This window comes from Sorex fumeus, unplaced genomic scaffold, assembly GCF_029834395.1.
Source record: "Sorex fumeus unplaced genomic scaffold, SorFum_2.1 ptg000044l, whole genome shotgun sequence".
NCBI classification, from domain to species: Eukaryota; Metazoa; Chordata; class Mammalia; order Eulipotyphla; family Soricidae; genus Sorex; species Sorex fumeus.
In genome coordinates this window covers 50,929,365-50,947,667 of record NW_026606101.1, presented here as the reverse complement: position 1 = coordinate 50,947,667, position 18,303 = coordinate 50,929,365, and the positions used below count along the sequence as shown (strand labels likewise).

At 44.5% G+C, this 18,303-nt stretch overlaps 1 protein-coding gene across 2 annotated transcripts in view; it reads right to left on the bottom strand.

Annotated features, from left to right (window-relative positions):
* The window catches only part of VPS8 (VPS8 subunit of CORVET complex), a 257,750-nt gene that overhangs the window by 83,293 nt on the left and 156,154 nt on the right, over positions 1 to 18,303 (bottom strand). For both annotated transcript variants that reach the window (XM_056121586.1, XM_056121585.1), the window contains exons 34-36: positions 17,558 to 17,647; positions 13,076 to 13,122; positions 4,714 to 4,861 (exon numbers count right to left, since the gene is read on the bottom strand). In XM_056121586.1, the coding sequence (XP_055977561.1) occupies positions 4,714 to 4,861; positions 13,076 to 13,122; positions 17,558 to 17,647 (285 nt within the window). The remainder of the gene's footprint in view (positions 1 to 4,713; positions 4,862 to 13,075; positions 13,123 to 17,557; positions 17,648 to 18,303) is intronic.

Genomic DNA, 18,303 nt, shown 5'->3' with positions numbered 1-18,303 from the left:
ATTTGCTCGAGCGGGCCCAGTAACGTCTCCATTGGAGACCTTGTTGTTACTGTGTTTGGCATATTGAATACGTCATGGGGAGCTTGCCAGGCTCTGCCGTGCGGGCGAGATACTCTCGGTAGCTTGCCAGGCTCTCCGAGAGGGGCGGAGGAATCGAACTCGGGTCGGCCATGTTGGCTGCGTGCAAGGCAAATGCCCTACCGCTGTGCTATCGCTCCAGCCCTGTTAACTTATAAATATTGCTTTTCTCTTCTCCTCAAGTCCTTTGCATAATTAATTCAGAGCAATGTCCTTTTTATATGGACACAGGAAGACAGTTAATGCTATGCTCTTGTAACTTGGGAGTTAATTGACTCCGAATGATATTCACTCCTGGGCATCTGTTCTCTCAACTTAAGCCTCAGTTGCCTCACTTCCTAGCACCTGGATGGAGCCAGGGCAAGCAGTGAGCTACCCTGGCATCGAAATGGGCCTGTCCAAAATGCCATAATACTTAGCTATAAGAGCATGGCCATGGACAACTTCTGTCATGATCCAAAAAGTAACAATTAGACTAGGACCCTGCTAGGGTTAGAAAAGATTATTCTGGCCTGAGCACTATAGTCTGAGATCTATAGCAAAATGTCCCCAGGAGAGCCACTGTACAAGCTTAATGTATCTCTTACTGTGTCCATACAAAATAACTAACATTAAGAAGTAGAATTGTAGCACTGTAGCACTGTCCTCCGTTGTTCATTTGCTCGAGTGGGCCCAGTAACATCTCGATTGTGAGACCTGTTGTTACCGTTTCTGGCATATAGAATACATCACAGGTAGCTTGCCAGGCTTTGCCATGTGAGGGAGATACTCTCAGCAGCTGTTAATTACGATGTTAATTAAGTTATTGGACTAAGGAGAGGAGAAACACCCCCAGGTGGTATTTTCCTCCCTTAAGCCTGATCAGATCAGTGATCAGGAAGGGCTTTTGATATGTTGATCGCGCTACCAGATGGGGTGTGGTGGCTACCCCCAAAGCGGGGAGTTGGTGAGAGATGTGAGAGAGACCAGGGCAGCAAGATGGAGTGCGGAGAGACTAGCAAGGGGGACAGAGGGAGAAGAATGTAGGGGAACAATGCAGGAGCAGGCAAGTGGAGAGACCAGAGACGCGGCTGCGAGAGGGAGCATGGAGAGATGAGTGGAAGTGACAGGAGGAGACGGGAAGGAGGGACAGTCTGAGACTAGAATAGGGAGCTTAGTGAGACTGGAACAGGCCTGTGGGGAGAATGGAATAAACGGCAACTGATCACCAACCAGCCTGGCCCTCATTTCCTCCTTTGTCTGACCATGGCATCGGCCGTCCCCGGGTGGAGGAGTGACCAAAGTCCACGGAACTCAGACAGCGAGGGAGGGAGCCGCGTGGGGGGCCCCTTAGCTGCCCTGGAGATTACACATGCGGCCACACAACAGATCTAGCCAACAAATTCACGCTGCTCACAGTTATTCTTCCTGTCATTCTGTACGGATGGGCAGAGACGACATACAGCAACCTCAGGCTTAATCCTTCAGTATCTTCTGTGGGGATAGCTACAAAGACTCACCCCCAGCACAGTCAGAACACTAGAAAACCAATGGGGAAAACATGTAGAAGCCCACCAAGCTCCCTAAGGAAAAGCAGTATCATCAAAGGCATAAACAGCACCAATAAATCCTCAAATAAGGTCTTTAGTGACACTATGATGAGAATGCTCAATGAGTTCAAATAAACACGGGCCCAGGAAAGTATGAGAATAAAATATGAAAAACTGCTACTGTCAAAAATGACAAAAATAAAGAACTGGTAGGTAATATTAAAAAAAAAAAAAAGCATAGAATCTCTGAGCACAGCAAAATACCAGAAACTGAGGAAAAGTTTGAGGAGCTCCTAGATGAGAAGGAGGAAAGTGGCGAGCAACCGCAGAAGGTGGAAAACAGCGTGAAATGGACAGTGTACCAGAGAACTACGGGGTGAGTTCAAGAGGAATGTAAGAATGTAAGAATCGTCTGGCACTGAAAAGAACAAAAAGAAAAACGTGGTGCAGGAACATCAGACGAAGAAACCATCAATAAGGACTTCCTAGAACTGAGGCGTACAGGCACCAGATCCAAGAGGCCTGAAGGGAAACGCCAGGGCACATTATGCTCAAAATGACAAAATCCAAAGGTAGAGACAATAACTGAAAGCAGCAAGATCAAAAAAGGAACTTACATACAAAGGAAAGCCCATAAAATGTACAGCAGATCTATCAAAAGAGTCTCTATGAGCCAAAAGAGCATGGAAGGATCTCAATGAAATGAAATGAACACCTCACCAAGAATACTTAGATTATCACCAGAAGTGAAAGAATGATACAGAGCTTCATAGCAGGCAACAGTTTAGGGAATTTATGACCTTGAAACCAGTTTTGCGAGAAGCGTTAAGAGTTTCTTTAAAAGGACAGGAGAAACTTCCCATCATGTAGCATTTGAGCATGGCATATGGTTATCCTCGACTAGATGAAGAAAGGCTAAAAACACATAGCAATTAATCATCACAAATGGACTTTTACTGATTTATGTTCTGATAATTCTATATGCCATTTCTTTAAGCTTTACTGGACCAAGGAATGTGAAATAGATCTGTTATATGCCTCCAAGGGGGCAAGTTGGGGATGGGGGGAAGCCTGGGGGATATTGTTAGAGAGAGGGGACAGTGGTGGTGGGATTGGTATTGAACACTGTATGCTGAGAAAAACTCTATTATGAACAACTTTGTAAATCATGATGTCTCAATAGACATCCCGGGAGGCAGGGGGAAGAAAGAACTGTGAATCATTAGGAAAGGCAAAAGCTCGAGGAAAATAGGAAAATCATATGAAATGATCAATCAGAGAACAGAAAGTCCAATGGGTCATTAAACACGGAAAAATATTAGTAGCATCTCTGAGGCCATTTCATACCAGCAAAAATAAGTTTATAAGTAGTAGGAATCAGTAAGGATATGGAAAAACAGAGGGCACCAAAAACTGAAGAGAACAGAGGGGAAAAATAAAAACCAGGAAATTAACTTGGCAGTACCTGCATAAAAAAGCTGTTGCATGATCTAGGGAGTCCCACTGCCAGGGGCAGTGCTCAGAGGGACCTGCTATGCTGCTATGGGATGACCATGTTCGGGGATGTGCACTGCAGCACTGCTGGTGAGGGCAGAATGCAGGAGCATCTGAGTGCCCAGCAATGGGGGGGGAAAAGGGTGGCACACTTGTCCAACAGTTATGCTATGACCATTTAAACAAATGGACTAAAGCTAAATGTGACGCATATAAAAAGTGGAGAGTGGTCTCAGCATGGCTGTGGCTGGTTCTGGAGGTCTTCGGCTGCCGGGGCCCTGCTCTGGACGGGGAGGGAAACTCAACCCGCCCCCCTTCAAGGGGCCCCATTGAGGACAGCCGGGTGTGGGGGCAGGAGACTCTGCACAGCCACTCTGCACAGCCACAGCCATGCTGAGATCACTCTCCACGTTTGGACAGGCCTCATGCATGAAGAAACCGGCAGAGGAACCCAGGCATGCAGGTCCCAGGGCTGAGATCTCCAAGCCTGCTGGAATCGGGAATGGGCCTCCTTCACCCAGATCCCCCATCTTCCAGTAGGTAGGCGTCACACCCACCAACTGCACCTGGCGTCGTGTAATCCCATCAACAGCCAAGACCCAGAGACTATAAAACTCAGCTCCCGGAAGCGCGTGGCCACATTTTTGGCCGCGTGACATCCTATTATCTAGTTCTTACTCTGGAGAACCCAGCAGGCTACCGAGTGTATCCTGCCCACACGGCAGAATCTGGCAAACTCCATGTGACGTACTCAATATGCCAAAAACCAGTAACAATGATGGGTCTCATTCTCCTAACCCTGAAAGAGCCTTGAATATGGCACTTTCTAAAATCTCAGGGCTAGGATGAAGGAGACGTTACTGGTGCCTGCTCAAGGAAATCGATGAACAACAGGACGACCCTGACTGTGACCTGTTAGAAAAAAATATGAAACAAAAAAGGCAGTGTGCTCAGGATTGAGATGCATAACTATTGATATGAAATATAAAAACATATAACGCTAAATTCTGGGTTTCAAAGGAAAATACATAGCTAAGGAAAAAAAAGTTTACTGGAGAGGAAGGGTAAGTTTCTTTGGTACCCTCAGCAGGGAGAGGGAACAGAATGAATGTCGGGCATTATATTTCTAAAGAAAGAAAGCCGGCAAAGAGCCTGCTACCAGCATGGTCAGATGCTAACATCTATCAAACTAGATTGGCGGGTACATGTGTAGCCTAACCAAGGGTGCTGGCAAACCAGAAACTGGTCTTTTCCTTGGATTTATTTGTCACTTAAGAGGTGGTGCACCCAGTGGGGCTCAGAGGGCCATGCAGTGCCAGTTAGAATTCAGGTCCTCCACATGTGACACTTGAGTTCTGTCTCCATGAAAGTTCTTGCCCTTTTGTAGTTTCACTCTCTTCCCCTTTCCTAGTTGGCAACAATGGCCATGAAGCTTGAGAAGCAACAGGAAGAGAGAGGCGCTGCTCTGACTCAACTAGACCAGCAGGTCAGTGGAGCAAGAAGAATGCGCACAGGCTCTCAAGTGGCCCCGGCTTCCAAAGGGGCGGACACTTACTGAGCTGTGAAGAGGCGGGGAAACCGCCTCTCGCCCTCTCTGACTTCTCTGCCTTACCTGAATCGTCTCCTCTAGCCGGTAGCCCTCCAGGACTTGCAGAGTCTCGATGACTTGGCTGGGGTTAAACTGACACAACAGCTCAATGAACTGCTCTGTAATGCAGGGAGATATTTGTAGTGATTCTTGATTTATGTGAATACCTTCCCTGAAAAAAACACACACACACACAGAAAAGGCGGGAGAGTAGCGTTATGCGGTTGCAATTGTAATTGAGGTAAAATATACATTCTACTAAAATCAAGATTGCCTTTTGGTCAGACAAAATTGTGAGTAAATTCTCAGAGTTTCCTCGGTGATTCGGGCAAACTATATGTAACATCAGAGGCATTCTAAATCCCAGTGTTTCCCACTTTGCATTGAACAATTAAGAAAATGACATTCAGTGGAGAATGCACTGAATCGTACTGTAAGTTATACTCTGCTTTAAACATAATACTATACTTAATACTGTACTTAACACTAACTGATACCATACTTAATACTATATATGTAAGCAAGACAGACAGAGATGGAGCGAGAATACAGGTGTTAAAGCACTTGCTTTGCAGGCGGCTGACGCTGGCTCATCCTCTAACACACAAGGTTCCCTGAGCAATGCCAGCCCAGAGCCAGAAGAACTCCTGAGCACGTCTAGGTGAGCCCCCACCCCAAAAGGCAACCTGGTTCACTATTAAGAATTCAACCACAAGCAACTAGACATCAACACCTCATCTTCCACTCTCAGAGCTGCTCCCTTTTATAATGCTCCATAGCACCGACAATATCATAATTAATTTTTTTTTTGGCTTGGACTCTAGTGGTAATCTGGGGCTATGTGGTGTTGGGAACTCAAACCTCAGGCCTCATATGCAAGGTATGTGCCCTGCCACCCAGGGCACATGCCTCACCCACAAATACATCTTTATCTGTCTTCTGAGTATGAACTCTGTGTGGGCAAACACCAGGGATTTCCTCACTGATGAAATCTCAAAGCCTATTACAGTTGCCATGGTGACTGTTAAAAACTAATGTAAATTGCAGATGAAGGCTCTGTATTCATGGGTTCATTTGCCTTATATGTCAATTGGTCACCACACCCTCTTCATAATGGCTTGCCCATGCCCACAAAAGTAGGACATATTCTGGTGGCTGTGTGGTGACCGCTAGCCCCAAGAAAAATCAACTGCTGACCATCGAAGACCTGAAAACCATCATCTCTCTCATATCAAAAGAAGACAAGCAGCTAAGAGGTCTCAATGACTGTGTTCTAAGAAAAAAGCTTGAAAAATCCTAAGATGTCCCTTGAAAAATGACAAAATTCTACAGATCATCATGAAATTGATAAACAGAGAATTATTAAAATTAAATTTCTTGGTCAACCACTTAAAAAGTAGAGTGAAGATACATTCGAGCATTCATGAAATTATGTGAAAATAAACCATGACATTAAGTACTTTGGTATTTAATATGTTTATATTAGCCATTACTTAAAGGTGGCAAGGGGAGGAACACATACTTTAAACGTGTAATTTTCTAATTCCTTTTTAATGATTATTCTCAGCATATTTGCCTACACTTATAACAAATTCTTTGGTTTCATCTACCAAATTAAAAAAAAAAAAGACAATTCTTTCCAAGATTTTGATCTTCTCTAGAATTCCACAAATAAAGAACTGGAGATAAAAAGAAGATAAGAAGATTTAAAAAACAACTGCCTGGGGAAACTAATCTGCAAGAAAGACAAAGGCAGGTGATCGACAGCAACACTTGCCAGATTTTCTCATTTTGTGACATACAGAATGAAGTAGTGTGAAAAAGGGCAGATCACCCTGGAGTCTGGGTGCCCTGGAAGCTGAGAGGATCACTTTACACACACCCCAGAACCTGGACACCATTCAAACTGCTACAGCAGGAAGCTCTGTGCCTCAGGGAGTGGCCCGGTGTTAGACACAGTCTACCAGTGACTGGGTGGGAATATGGGGCCAGAAATTACATGGGGACACAGGAAACCTTACCTAACCCAGGGCCTGGCCCCACCAGTCAGACAGACAGACAGACAGAGGCTAGGTCAGGATTTTGAGCACTGCTGCTGGGGACTTTTCCATACTTGCTGATGGATACATTTTTTTTTGCTCTTTGTTCTCTATTTATGGGCCACACATGACAGTGCTTGGGGATTCCTCTTGGCTCTGCACTCAGGGATCACTCTTGGCAGACTTGGGGACCATATGGGATGCTGATGATTGAATCTGGGCCAGCAGCGTGCAAGGCAAGCGCCCTCCCCGCTTCTATCACTCCAGCCCTGCTGGGTTAATTCCAATTAGGACCACCTCAAAGTAGGCTGCAAAATCCCAAAGACGCATGTTTCCCTTTTTTTTTTTTGTTCTCATACTTCACATCTGCTGTTGGTGTAGAATTTTGTTAGGTGGCTTATTCTTTACAGAGACCATCATCTTCATCCTTAGAATGTGTCTTGGCAATGCTGCATGAGACTCCACTAGACAATAAACTTGGCGCAAACTGTCACCTCCCTCACTGTTTCCCCGGCAGGAGCAAAGTCTTGGCATCTAAAAGACAGGTGTTCCATCCTCGGGCTGGACGGAACTGACTGGCAACGGGGAGAAACGGAGGAAACCAAGCAGCTCACGGAGGGGTAAAAAGTACCAGGACTAGAGCGGTGCCAGGCTGGAGAGCCGGGAGTGCACCGGCTGTTTTTTCATTTTCCCTGCATGGGACCCAGGCTGGGTCTCGGGAGAGCAGTATTCAGACAAGAGGAAGGGAAAACCTGTGCCCTGTCACGCCACACTCAAAGGAGCCAGTGCCCATCCCAGCGGGGGCTGCCCCACCATAGGGGCCGCCGCCGCTGTATTATCTACGCCAGATTTCTGCTAATACAGCTTCTACATGCAAGACTGCAGAGCAAATTAAGATTAGTCATACGCATCTGCCGCATGGCAGGATTTAATTTCTCTCCAGAACACTTATTGACAAAACCCTTTAGAAGTACTAAAGATGTGAATATGCATCAAACCAAACAAATCACCCGAATGAATAGATTCTGATGCATTCATTAGCGAGGGAAATAATGTCTGCTGGGAACCGGGCGGGCACCATCAACAGAATCAAAACTCTAATAAATAAACCGCAGCATTAATGAATTTATACTCATTTGTTGCTCAGTCCGACACACAAATACAATTTATTATTACCATTTTGCAAAGCTATTTCTGCTTTTAGTACCGACATGTTTTGCCATATACTCACTGTGAACTTAAATGCTGTCACAACGAGGTAGTTAGACCTGAACCGTATCTATTCCTTGGGGAATCTATTTTCATCACAACAACTGCCTTGTAAGGTATAAATGAACTATACATACACACCGTCAGTGTCCTTCTATACTGTGCTACAAGCCAACCCACTGCACAAAGGACCTAAATCTGGACGTGACCCAGGCGGGGCTCCTCTGAGAATTCCCAGCAGCAGCACACATGGGAGGGGGCGTGTGTGTGTGTGTGTGGGGGGGCAGTCTGCAGCTGCTGTCCGAAAGAAGGGAATTTCTCTCCCAAGCTGTTGGCCTCAATTCATGCAAGTAATTTGCTGCTGGAGGATTAACCCAGTTCCCCTCAAAACTATCAGATCTTTCTACACACAAATGCCGGCAGTATTTCAGTAGCCAGTTAATTCTACTGAAGATACTATCTACACAGCAAAAAATAACTTAAAGGAAAATAGATGGAAGGCTGTAGAGATAGTACAAGCAGGTAAGGCTTTGCCTTGCATGAGGCGAACCCTGGCTCGAGCTCAGACAAAACTAATTTGAAAAGAGATAAGGACATCTCTATTCACTGCACTCTATTTTCATAGCCACGATACAGAAACGACCCAAGTGCCCCTTCACAGGTGAGTGAATGAAGATATGGTGTGTGTATATGTATGTATTTACATCCACTATGGAATATTTTTTGGGAAAAGGGGGTTGGGTTGTGGGGAGGTTACCTCTGGCCATCTTCAGGGGTCACTCCTGGCAGTGTTTGGGAGATGTCATTGTAATACTGGGGACCAAACTGGGATCAGCAAATGCAAGATAAGCACCTTAACCCCTGGTCTATCTCTCCAAGCTCAGAAAAAAAATTGTATCTTTTTGCAATACTATGACTGAATAGGATGAATGGTCATGCGAAGCAAATTCAGTCAGCAGGTGACAGATAAGTACTGGCTGATCTCACTATTCTATGAGACATAAAAAAAAATAAAGCAAAATAACAGACAAAGCCAAAGGAAAATAAATGCTTGGAATCTGAGTGTAGAACTGAGGTTACAAAAAGAGGTGATGGGATCAATGAACTCTGGAGAGAAATACTGGCATCTTAACGGTACGTGCTGTGTGCTGTGCTAAAATATATTTTGAAGAGATGTGAAATTGTATACCTCATACATGTATAATTTTGTAAATACATATTATTCAATTATAATAAAAGAGAAAATAGGGACTCTGTAAGGACAGTGATGGAGCTCGAAGTCAGGTCTAGCTGAAAGGAGGTCTCAGAATAGCTTCAAGTTTACTAGTCGGGGGAGGAAGTTCGGGTCATACCCTCATGGTACTCAGGGCCTATCCCTGGCTCTGTGATTGAGGTCATCCTGGCAGTGCTTGGAAAATCATATGTACTGCTATGGATCAGGATCACCACAAGCAAAGTTAGTACCCCAACCCCTGTACTATCTCACTGGCCCCAACTGGACTGAAGTTCAGTCAAGGGTAGAATCATTGTCACATCTCAATTTCCATAAGGCAAAAGAATAGCTGTAGGTTTGGCCAATGTCATTAGTGAGGTTATTCTAGGTCATGTTGCTTTCGGAAGAGGAAAGAGGAAGGGGTGTGGGTACCGTGCTTCTCTCTGAGGAAGGGAGAAAGGACAATGCAATGGAAAATAATCCGACAGGAGGGAAGCATGTAGGACAAGTTCATTTAGAGTGATTAGGGCTAGTAAAGGGAGATAAAAATGCACTAGCTTCCCAAGTAAAACTATTTGTGGTTTGGTAGAAAACTTTCAATCACAACGAGATGTCATCTCCAATTGGTGAGAATGGATAATCTCAACACGACGAGAAACAACGCATGCTAGAAAAGATGTGGAGACAACACAATTTCATATACAACTGGTGGAAACAGAAATTGGCTTCACACTGTAGGAAATAGCAGAATGTTTTCTCCACAGTTTAAGAATAGGATTAGCAGAGATTCAACTATTCCACTTCTGGGTATTTTATACAAATATAAAAAGGTGAATCTGAAGACAGATGTGCACTCCTACATTCACTGCAATATTGTTTACAATAACCAAGATGTGGAAAAAACCAAGAACTCAACAATGAATAAATGGATCAAGGAAGCATGGTATAGATACACAATGGGACCCTACCCAGGCGTAAAAAGAGATGAGGCCTTGTCATTTGACACAACGTGGATTCACTGTGAAGGGATTATGTGGAGTGAAACAAGTCAGATGGAAAAAGACAAATACGGAATGATTTCATTCACAAGTGGAAGAAAAAAATGATTAAATAAAACACAACAAGAATTTTTTAATCTTTTTGGCTACTAGATTGAAAGGTGGATCGAAATGGGTAGGAAAATGGGTGAAGGGGGTTAACTTGATGGTTGTAGACAGAAACTATTGGTATTTAACTATTGGTGGTATTTAACTGATGGTGGTAGACTTTCAATGAATAGAACATACTATATACGAATGTCAAAGTTCATGTAAAACCATATATAAAACTTCTGCATTGCTATAAATCAAAGTTAGCATTGTAGCACTGTCCTCCTGTTGTTCATCAATTTGCTTGAGTGGGCACCAGTAACATGTCCATTGTGAGACTTGTTGTTACTGTTTTTGGCATATCAATAATACCACAGGGAGCTTGCCAGGCTCTGATGTGCAGGCGGGATAGTCTCGGTAGCTTGCTGGGTTCTCTGAGAGGGACAGAGGAATTGAATCCAGGTCGGCCGCGTGCAAGGCAAACACCCTACCCGCTGTGCTATCGCTCCAGTCCATAAACCAAAGTTACCTCAATTATTTTTTCGCCTTCCTGAACTCTTGAAGGGCCTTACTTAAATTATAGCTTTCAAATTTAGGTCTAAGTAACAACAGAGCAAGAGCTCTTATTTGTGATTTGTGGAGTTAAAGTGGTGATTCCAATGTCAGAGCAAGTAACTATTAATATACATAATACACAATACCTAATACTAATTTCTTTATTAAAAAAAGACTTGGTCACCACTGTCTGTCATATTACGTTACATGAAAAGTCAATGTCCTTCCTCTATCCTATCAGTGAGAATCATTCCACATTGGGTTGAAGGACTTGGCTAAAATAAATGCTGTGGAAGAGGACTAGTTCCTAAGAGAACTGATCTGGCTCCAGAGGAAATACGAGAGGGGAATGGAAGGACTCTGGCTGCGGGAGAGAGGTGCACTGCCTTCAGAGACAAGCTGGGGTGAGGGTGGCACGGCCCTCCTCTCCCCCTAGCTCTGTTCTCCTCAGGCCTCCTACTTGTCCTCTCCCCAGGACTCAGCTCTCCCCCTGCACCCTAACTCAACTCCAAGGTATGTGCATCTGTTAAGACGGAATGGGGCCCCAGCTGCCGAGGGAAACACAAACGATGAACAGAAATAAACAGAGATGTCCAGCCTCAGCAGTATTCTAAGAACAGGGAATTAAAACAGATACTTTGCAAAGCTCTTGATGGCGGGGTAGGGGTGGGGGAGGGGCGGGGTGGGTGCAGAGGATCCAACTGGCTTTCTAAACCTCTGCATATGCACATTCCTATAACGACATTTAAATGCAACACAGTCTAAAAGATTTAAATGAGTGAAATTTCAGAAACTGGTACAATTAACAAAATTACTGGCATTTTGGCATTTAAAAATAACACAAACTACTGAGCAATGGAAGCTGCTATTATACTTGCTAACGTCTGCTTTCAGTGGCTAGGGGACTTGAGGAGGAGCCTTAAAAAGTTTACATGCTGCATAGACAAGCATGTAAACTCCACCACGGGGCAGAGCCCAGAGATGGGAGGATTCTGGTGAACATCAAGAATATCCCCATTCCTACCCACAGTGGTTCTGTTGGGTTTGGCTCAGAAAGCTTTTTATTTGTTTGTTCTGGGGGTCATGCCTGGTGGTGCTCAGAGCTTACTCTTGGTTTTGTACTCAAGGATCACTCCTGGCAGAGCTTGGAAGACCACATGGGGTAGCAGGGATTGAACCAGGGTCAGCTGCATGTAAGCTAAGTAAGTGTCCAACTCACTGTTTTATCTCTCCAGCTCCTCAGAAAACTGTATTTTTATTTGCTTTTGAGTCAGGGATTAAAACCAGGACTTCCAATATGTAAAGCACTTTTACCACTGAACTAAATCCTGGGGGCCCCAGATATCCATCATTGTAGAAGTTCTTTTGGTGATTCTGACACCCACACCTCTGGTGAAGAGTGACTCTCTACGAGGACGTTCGATATTACCACACTTATCTCCCGATGCGCCCCACTTAGTCACAGTGTAACCTAAGAATCTCGTATGTTCAGCTACTCTGCTTAGTTTCCATGACTAATTCCATCACCTCCTTGGGCTCGCTTTTGACCTGATTTATGCCACAGTAGTACTTAAGTAAACATCTGAGCTTTCCTTCCTATGCCATCAGAAAAAGTCATTAAAAACTAAACATGGCAAGCGAGCATTTAGTTTATAAGACAACAGAAGTAGAGGTGGGCTGGGAATTAGGTTTCCCCTGTGAAAAATACAGCTATAGTGTGCCAAGTTAGAGAGAAGCCAGCCTGTCGTGGGGGCGGGGGGAGGGGGGAAGAGGCCGTGTGGTCCCCACCTATTCTTCCTTAAACATATTCTCGTAGCATGGCTTCGCTCTTTCACTCAAGTTGATGACAACTCATCATGCACTCTCATGCTCCAGCCGGAAGCAAATTGTCCCCTCTCAAGATAAACTTATTTTCATATCAGGCAATTTTGATGTAATAGAGATGTCTTTTTTTTTTTTTTTTTTTTTTTTTGCTTTTTGGGTCTCATCCATCAATGCTACGGGCTTACTCCTGGCTCTGCACTCAGGAATCACTCCTGGCGGTGCTCGGGCAACGATATGGGATGCTGGGAATCGAACCCAGGTTGGCCGCGTGCAAGGCAAACAAACGCCCTACCCGCTGTGCTATCGCTCCAGCCCCTGATGTAATAGAGATGTCATTGCTAATCCTACTAAGTGTAAAAATCAAGAGGTGTTAGACTATTAGACACTATGAGCAAGATTCTTAAACCTAATTTATTTCCTTTCATTCCCATGTGCAATGAGAAAGTTATTTAACATACCTTGGGTCCAGAAGGCTTCTCAAAAACTTGAAAAGCAAAACCTGGTTCTGAATGGGAAAGAAAATATGATCAGAGACCAAGAACAAATTCTTCACACTATGCCATGAGAAAGAGCAACTCTAGATGCACACAAATGTGACCATTTCTATTAAGCCCTCTGTCTGCGCAGGTCAAAAATGTGTAAAGAATGATGTGGTCACATCCTTTCAATAATTCGAATCACACAAAAAGAACACAACAAAAATACCCTATTATTGCCTCCCCCAAATGAAGCTGTCTCCGGAGACAAATCCCAGCACAGTTCGAGCATGAGGAGTCTCAGAAGGCCGGTGGTGTCTGAAGAGCTCTCAGAGGGACTTTTGACAGCACCTGAAGCCCCACAGCACCTCACCTGGCCCGCCCAAGGAGGAGACTGGCCCGCTCTGAGAGTTACCCAGGGAGGGTGAGAATTCAGGGCCCAATACCACCACCAACTCTACAGTATAATCAACTCCTAACTCTACAATGTAATCAACAACAGGAGAGAGAAAAAACTGTCACATGTTTACAATTAACGCGCTATAATCAGGATTTTATTTCTTCCGCTTATTGGCTCTGTGACTGTGCAGATCACTGGCCTTCTCGGTGACGCAGTATTTTTGTATGCAAAAGAGAATGGTCATTTCTTCCTGCTTTCTGCACAGGGCAGAGGCAGGAATTCAATGGCATAACCTTAGGATACCCCTACATGAATGCAAAGAATGTTTCTGAGTTTTAAGAAGAGCTAAGGAAAAATGATCATACTTCCACTCTTTTCCTTTATCTTTAGGACCTTCGAACTTTGTTTATTAAAAAAGCAAGCAACTGGGGGGTGGAGAGATTATAGTGGCGAAGGTGCTGGCCTTGTACATGTTCAGCCCAGGTCCAATCCCCAGAAGTCCATATGGTTCCCTGAGCACTGCCAAGAATGAACCCTGGGCACAGAGCCTGGAGCAAGCTCTGGAGCCTGGTATAGCATCAAACTAAAAATGAATTAGAAAACAAAACAGATTCAAAAGCAGTGAGTTCTCCAAACTGAAAAGGATTAATGTCATTTGAAAAATAACATTTGAAACACACTTATCAGTCTGGCTTTCTACTGTTTCCCTTACCTAGCGCTATGTTTTATTATCTCACACAATTTCCCTTCCAATTACAACCTAATATTCTGGCTTATTTTCCATTTCAAGGAATCTGAAAATAATTGGTCAGAGGCATACTTCTTTTTTTTTTTTTTTTTTTTTTTTTTTTTCCAAGGTCTTTTTTTTTTTTTTTTTTTAATTTATTTATTGAATCACTGTGGGAAAGGTTACAAAGCTTTCAGGTTTATGTCTCAGTCATGCAAATATCAAACACATTTCCCTTTACCAATACTTATTTTTTACCATGAAAAACCCCAATAAAACCCCACCCCCCACCCCTCCCCGTCCCTGTGAAGCAGATGAATTCTAGTTAACACTCTATCTGCTTTGATTAGATTCATTGTTTCAATAAAAGATTCACCACTATTATTTAGAGTTTACCCCCCCCCCCCAAATCAGACATGCTGAAAAAGCATTGTGAAGTGATTTGCTTTCTACGGCTGGGTTCAAGAATTAAATGTTGGTTTTGGATTTCTGCTCTTTTACCTATTGACCCTGGAAGTATTTCTACTGAAAGTCAGATAGTTAAGAAATTGGTTTCTGTGTTCTGGAGTCCTGGCCGTGCTGGAGAGCCGCTCGCGGGGGGCAACCGGTGGCCTCGGTAGGGCGTGAAGGGCGGACCGAAACGCCCCCCTTCCCATGAGGTTTTAGTCGCCCCCACACTCCCAGCTCATACCTGCTGTCCACAAGGCTCCCATGTGGCCGCCATCTTTCTTTCCAAAGAGGAGAGGGCGAATGGGGCAACACCCTTTCCCCTCCGGAAGACTTGATGGCCTGGATCAATGCAGAGTCCGTTCACTTTTCTGCTCCAAGCTGCTGAGGCATACTTCTTGCCATTAAAAGCAAAGGGACTTTATAAAATCTGTGTAGAATTCTTACACAATGAAGAACGCTCTCTGACAGAATAAATAGTTCATGTCTATAGTTAAGAGAAACGTTGAAGACTCTAAAATGGTCCATGGCCAAAAGTCACTTAATAATAAACCATTTCCAGGGGCTGAAGACAGGGCTGAAGGCTCTTGTTCTGCATGTGGCTGACCCCAGTTCCATGCCCAGCAACGCCTGGTCCCCCTGAGCATCACAGGGAGAGGACCGGAACACTGTCCTGTGTGACCAAACCCTGCCCCATGTTTACAACACCTCAGAATTTACGTGTCTAATGAATGACACTTGACTCATTTATCTGGCCGCCCTCCCTCAGAATAATTTTTAAGGCTGCTGGATCTGAGAGAACTAGCAATCAAACACCTCACATTTCAAACTGTAAAAGTACCAGCGGCAAGAAGATCACTGGAGCTGCTGGCGTTTAAAGGGAAAAGCATCTGGGTGGGTTTGGAGCAGTCTGAGCTGAGATCTCCTATTGCCCCAGGATGGAGTGGGCCGTGTTCCACCATCACTCAAGTCAAACTGAAATACGTTCTGCAATCATTTTGGCTTCTCTGCCTTGTTACTTGAGTGCTGGGCTGCCATGCCACCCATTTTTTCATATCCTCGGCACTTAGCAGGGCTTTCAAAAGGCCACAGCAGCTACAGAAATATTTACTGAACATTTATGAGCATTTATGTCGTGTTAATGGGCCTCGTCATACTGGAGAGCCAAGCTAGGTGTGTGGACGACATTAAAGAAAAAAATTGTGGGGGTGTACACCAGGCAATACTCAGGGGTTACTACTGGCTCTGCACTCAGGAATTACACCTGGTTGTGCTCCTGGGGACGATACGGGCTGTTGGGGGTCGAATGTGGGTGGGCCGTGTGCAAGGCAAGCACACTACCTGCTGTACTATTGCTCCGACTGCCTGAAGCCATTTTAACTCCTCCTGTCATAGTCAACAGATTTCTAAGCCCCATACATTTTACTTCATGGAGTATCTTGGATCTATCCTCTCCTCAGCTGCTGACTTAGTCCTGTGCTCACCACCTTGTACTGGGATGAAAGAATGCCCTTAACTGGGCCAGCTGGTCTCCCACCCATTCACTCTCTTCGCCAGTCCGATCTCCACACTCCTGGGGAAAATCTGTAAAATGAGGCTAGTGATGCTGTTCACTTGCTTAAAAAACAACTAGTGATTCTCCAGTACACAGATGGCACAATATCTTAGCATTATATACAAGACTGCTCAATTATCAAATTATCAGCCCCTGAACTCTCTACACTTGTAAGTCTGGTCGTCCAACAGAGTTTGATGGCTGAATCTAACGCTTCTCCCCTGGCTATCTTCTCCCGAGATGCTTTACACAGACCTGACCATTACTGAACATGCATGAAAAAAAAATCTTTTTCTTCTTCCCCCTTTTGGTTTTGGGCCACACCCAGCAATGCTCAGGGCTTATGCCTGGCTCTGTGCTCAGGGATCACTCCTGCTGAGGCTCAGGGGAAGACATGGGGTTGTGGGGACCAAGCCCAGGTCAGCCGCTTGCAAAACCAGTGCCCTACCTACAGTGCTATCTCCCTGGCCCCAATGCCTTTAAGTCCTACTGACCAACAGCTCTTTACTCAGAAAGTCCTTCCTAGTTTTCTGTCCAGAAAACTGACAGTGTCACTCAATACTCAGGGTGGGCATGTGGAAGAATTCTGGCCTGCACCCAGCCCTTTCTCCGCTCTCCCATGTTGTTCCTACAGTACCTAAAAAAAGAAAAAAAGGAGAAAAAAAGAACATGCATCTCTGATGCAGCACTCGTAACACTATACAGAGGTTATTATATATGTTTTTTCCTGTGGGTACATGTGCGTAAATGAGAGAATTCACACATTTACATCCTTGTCTTTCAGGCTCCGGTCTCTGCTCTGTTCTCACTCTTGTCATCTTATGTAGAAGATGATACAATTGTAGACAGAATTGTACATGATATTATTTCTAGGAAAAATATGTTATAATTAAAAAATGTTCCTGTGACGTTAATACAAAGATGAATTCTCTAGTTTTGTTTTTGGAGCGGCCCACAACTGGAGGCACTCAGGGGCCACATGTGGCTCAGGGTCAAAGCCTGGGTGGTGCTCAGGGAGCCACAGGGTGGAGGGGGGGGGGGGCTGAAATTTGAGCCAGTGTCACTGTCACAGCTGCAGGCCAGGCAAGTGCTTTAATCTTTGTACTATCTCAGCAGCGCAAATGTTCTTGTTTTCAAACTCAGGGATTATCTCACAACTGCTCCCCAACACACACACACACACACACACACACACACACACACACACACTCAGGTAGAAATGTCTATTAAATGTCAACTATTAATCAAAGAAATTTTTGTATTAAGAATTATTTTGTGGCTGATGGCTGCTCCACTATATGATTCTCTCATCAACGTAACTTTTGCACTCTTTACCTGAAGTTTTTTAATGACCACTTCAATCTGTCCAGAAAAGTGGGTAGCAACCAGCTCTGCGGCTTTACAAGGCTTCAGGGACACAAGCTCCTGGCGTGAAAGAAAAAGATGAAATATTCCTTAATGGAGAAGTTAAACAGAAGTCCCACAAACAGGAAGCCTGGGCACCCATCTCAATAACATCAGGGGCGTCCACACTGCATTTCGGAACACTGATAGACAGAGCCTCAAGTGATTCTACTTTTCTTTTCCTATATTTTCTTCCCGATGCCAGGGATTGAACCCAGAGCCACATGCATGTAAGTTATACACCCTTCCGCTGAGCCACTTCTCTGGCCCAGACCACAATATATACACACACCACAAAGGAACAAAGTCAGAAATATCACATAATAAATCAGACTTTAAGAAAAAAGGTCACTTAGAATTAGGAAAGGAAATACACAAAGGGATCACAGAGATAGTATGGGGTTAAAGGCACTTGCCATCCATGAGGCTGATGGTGGTTTGGTCCCTAAAATGGAACCAATGGATGAGCACCACAAAAAGTGATTCCTGAGCACGGAGTCCAGGGAGCCCTTGAGCACTGCTGAGTAAGGCCCCTCCCCACACCCGCAATAAACAAATGTACTTAGGAAAGAAACTAAAGCACTCTGGGTCCAGATCATGATATCTATAGGATGAGCGGAAGGAACAAAAAGTTCCCCAAATTCCTAAATTGGAAAGATGGTGGTGAGGAGAGTATA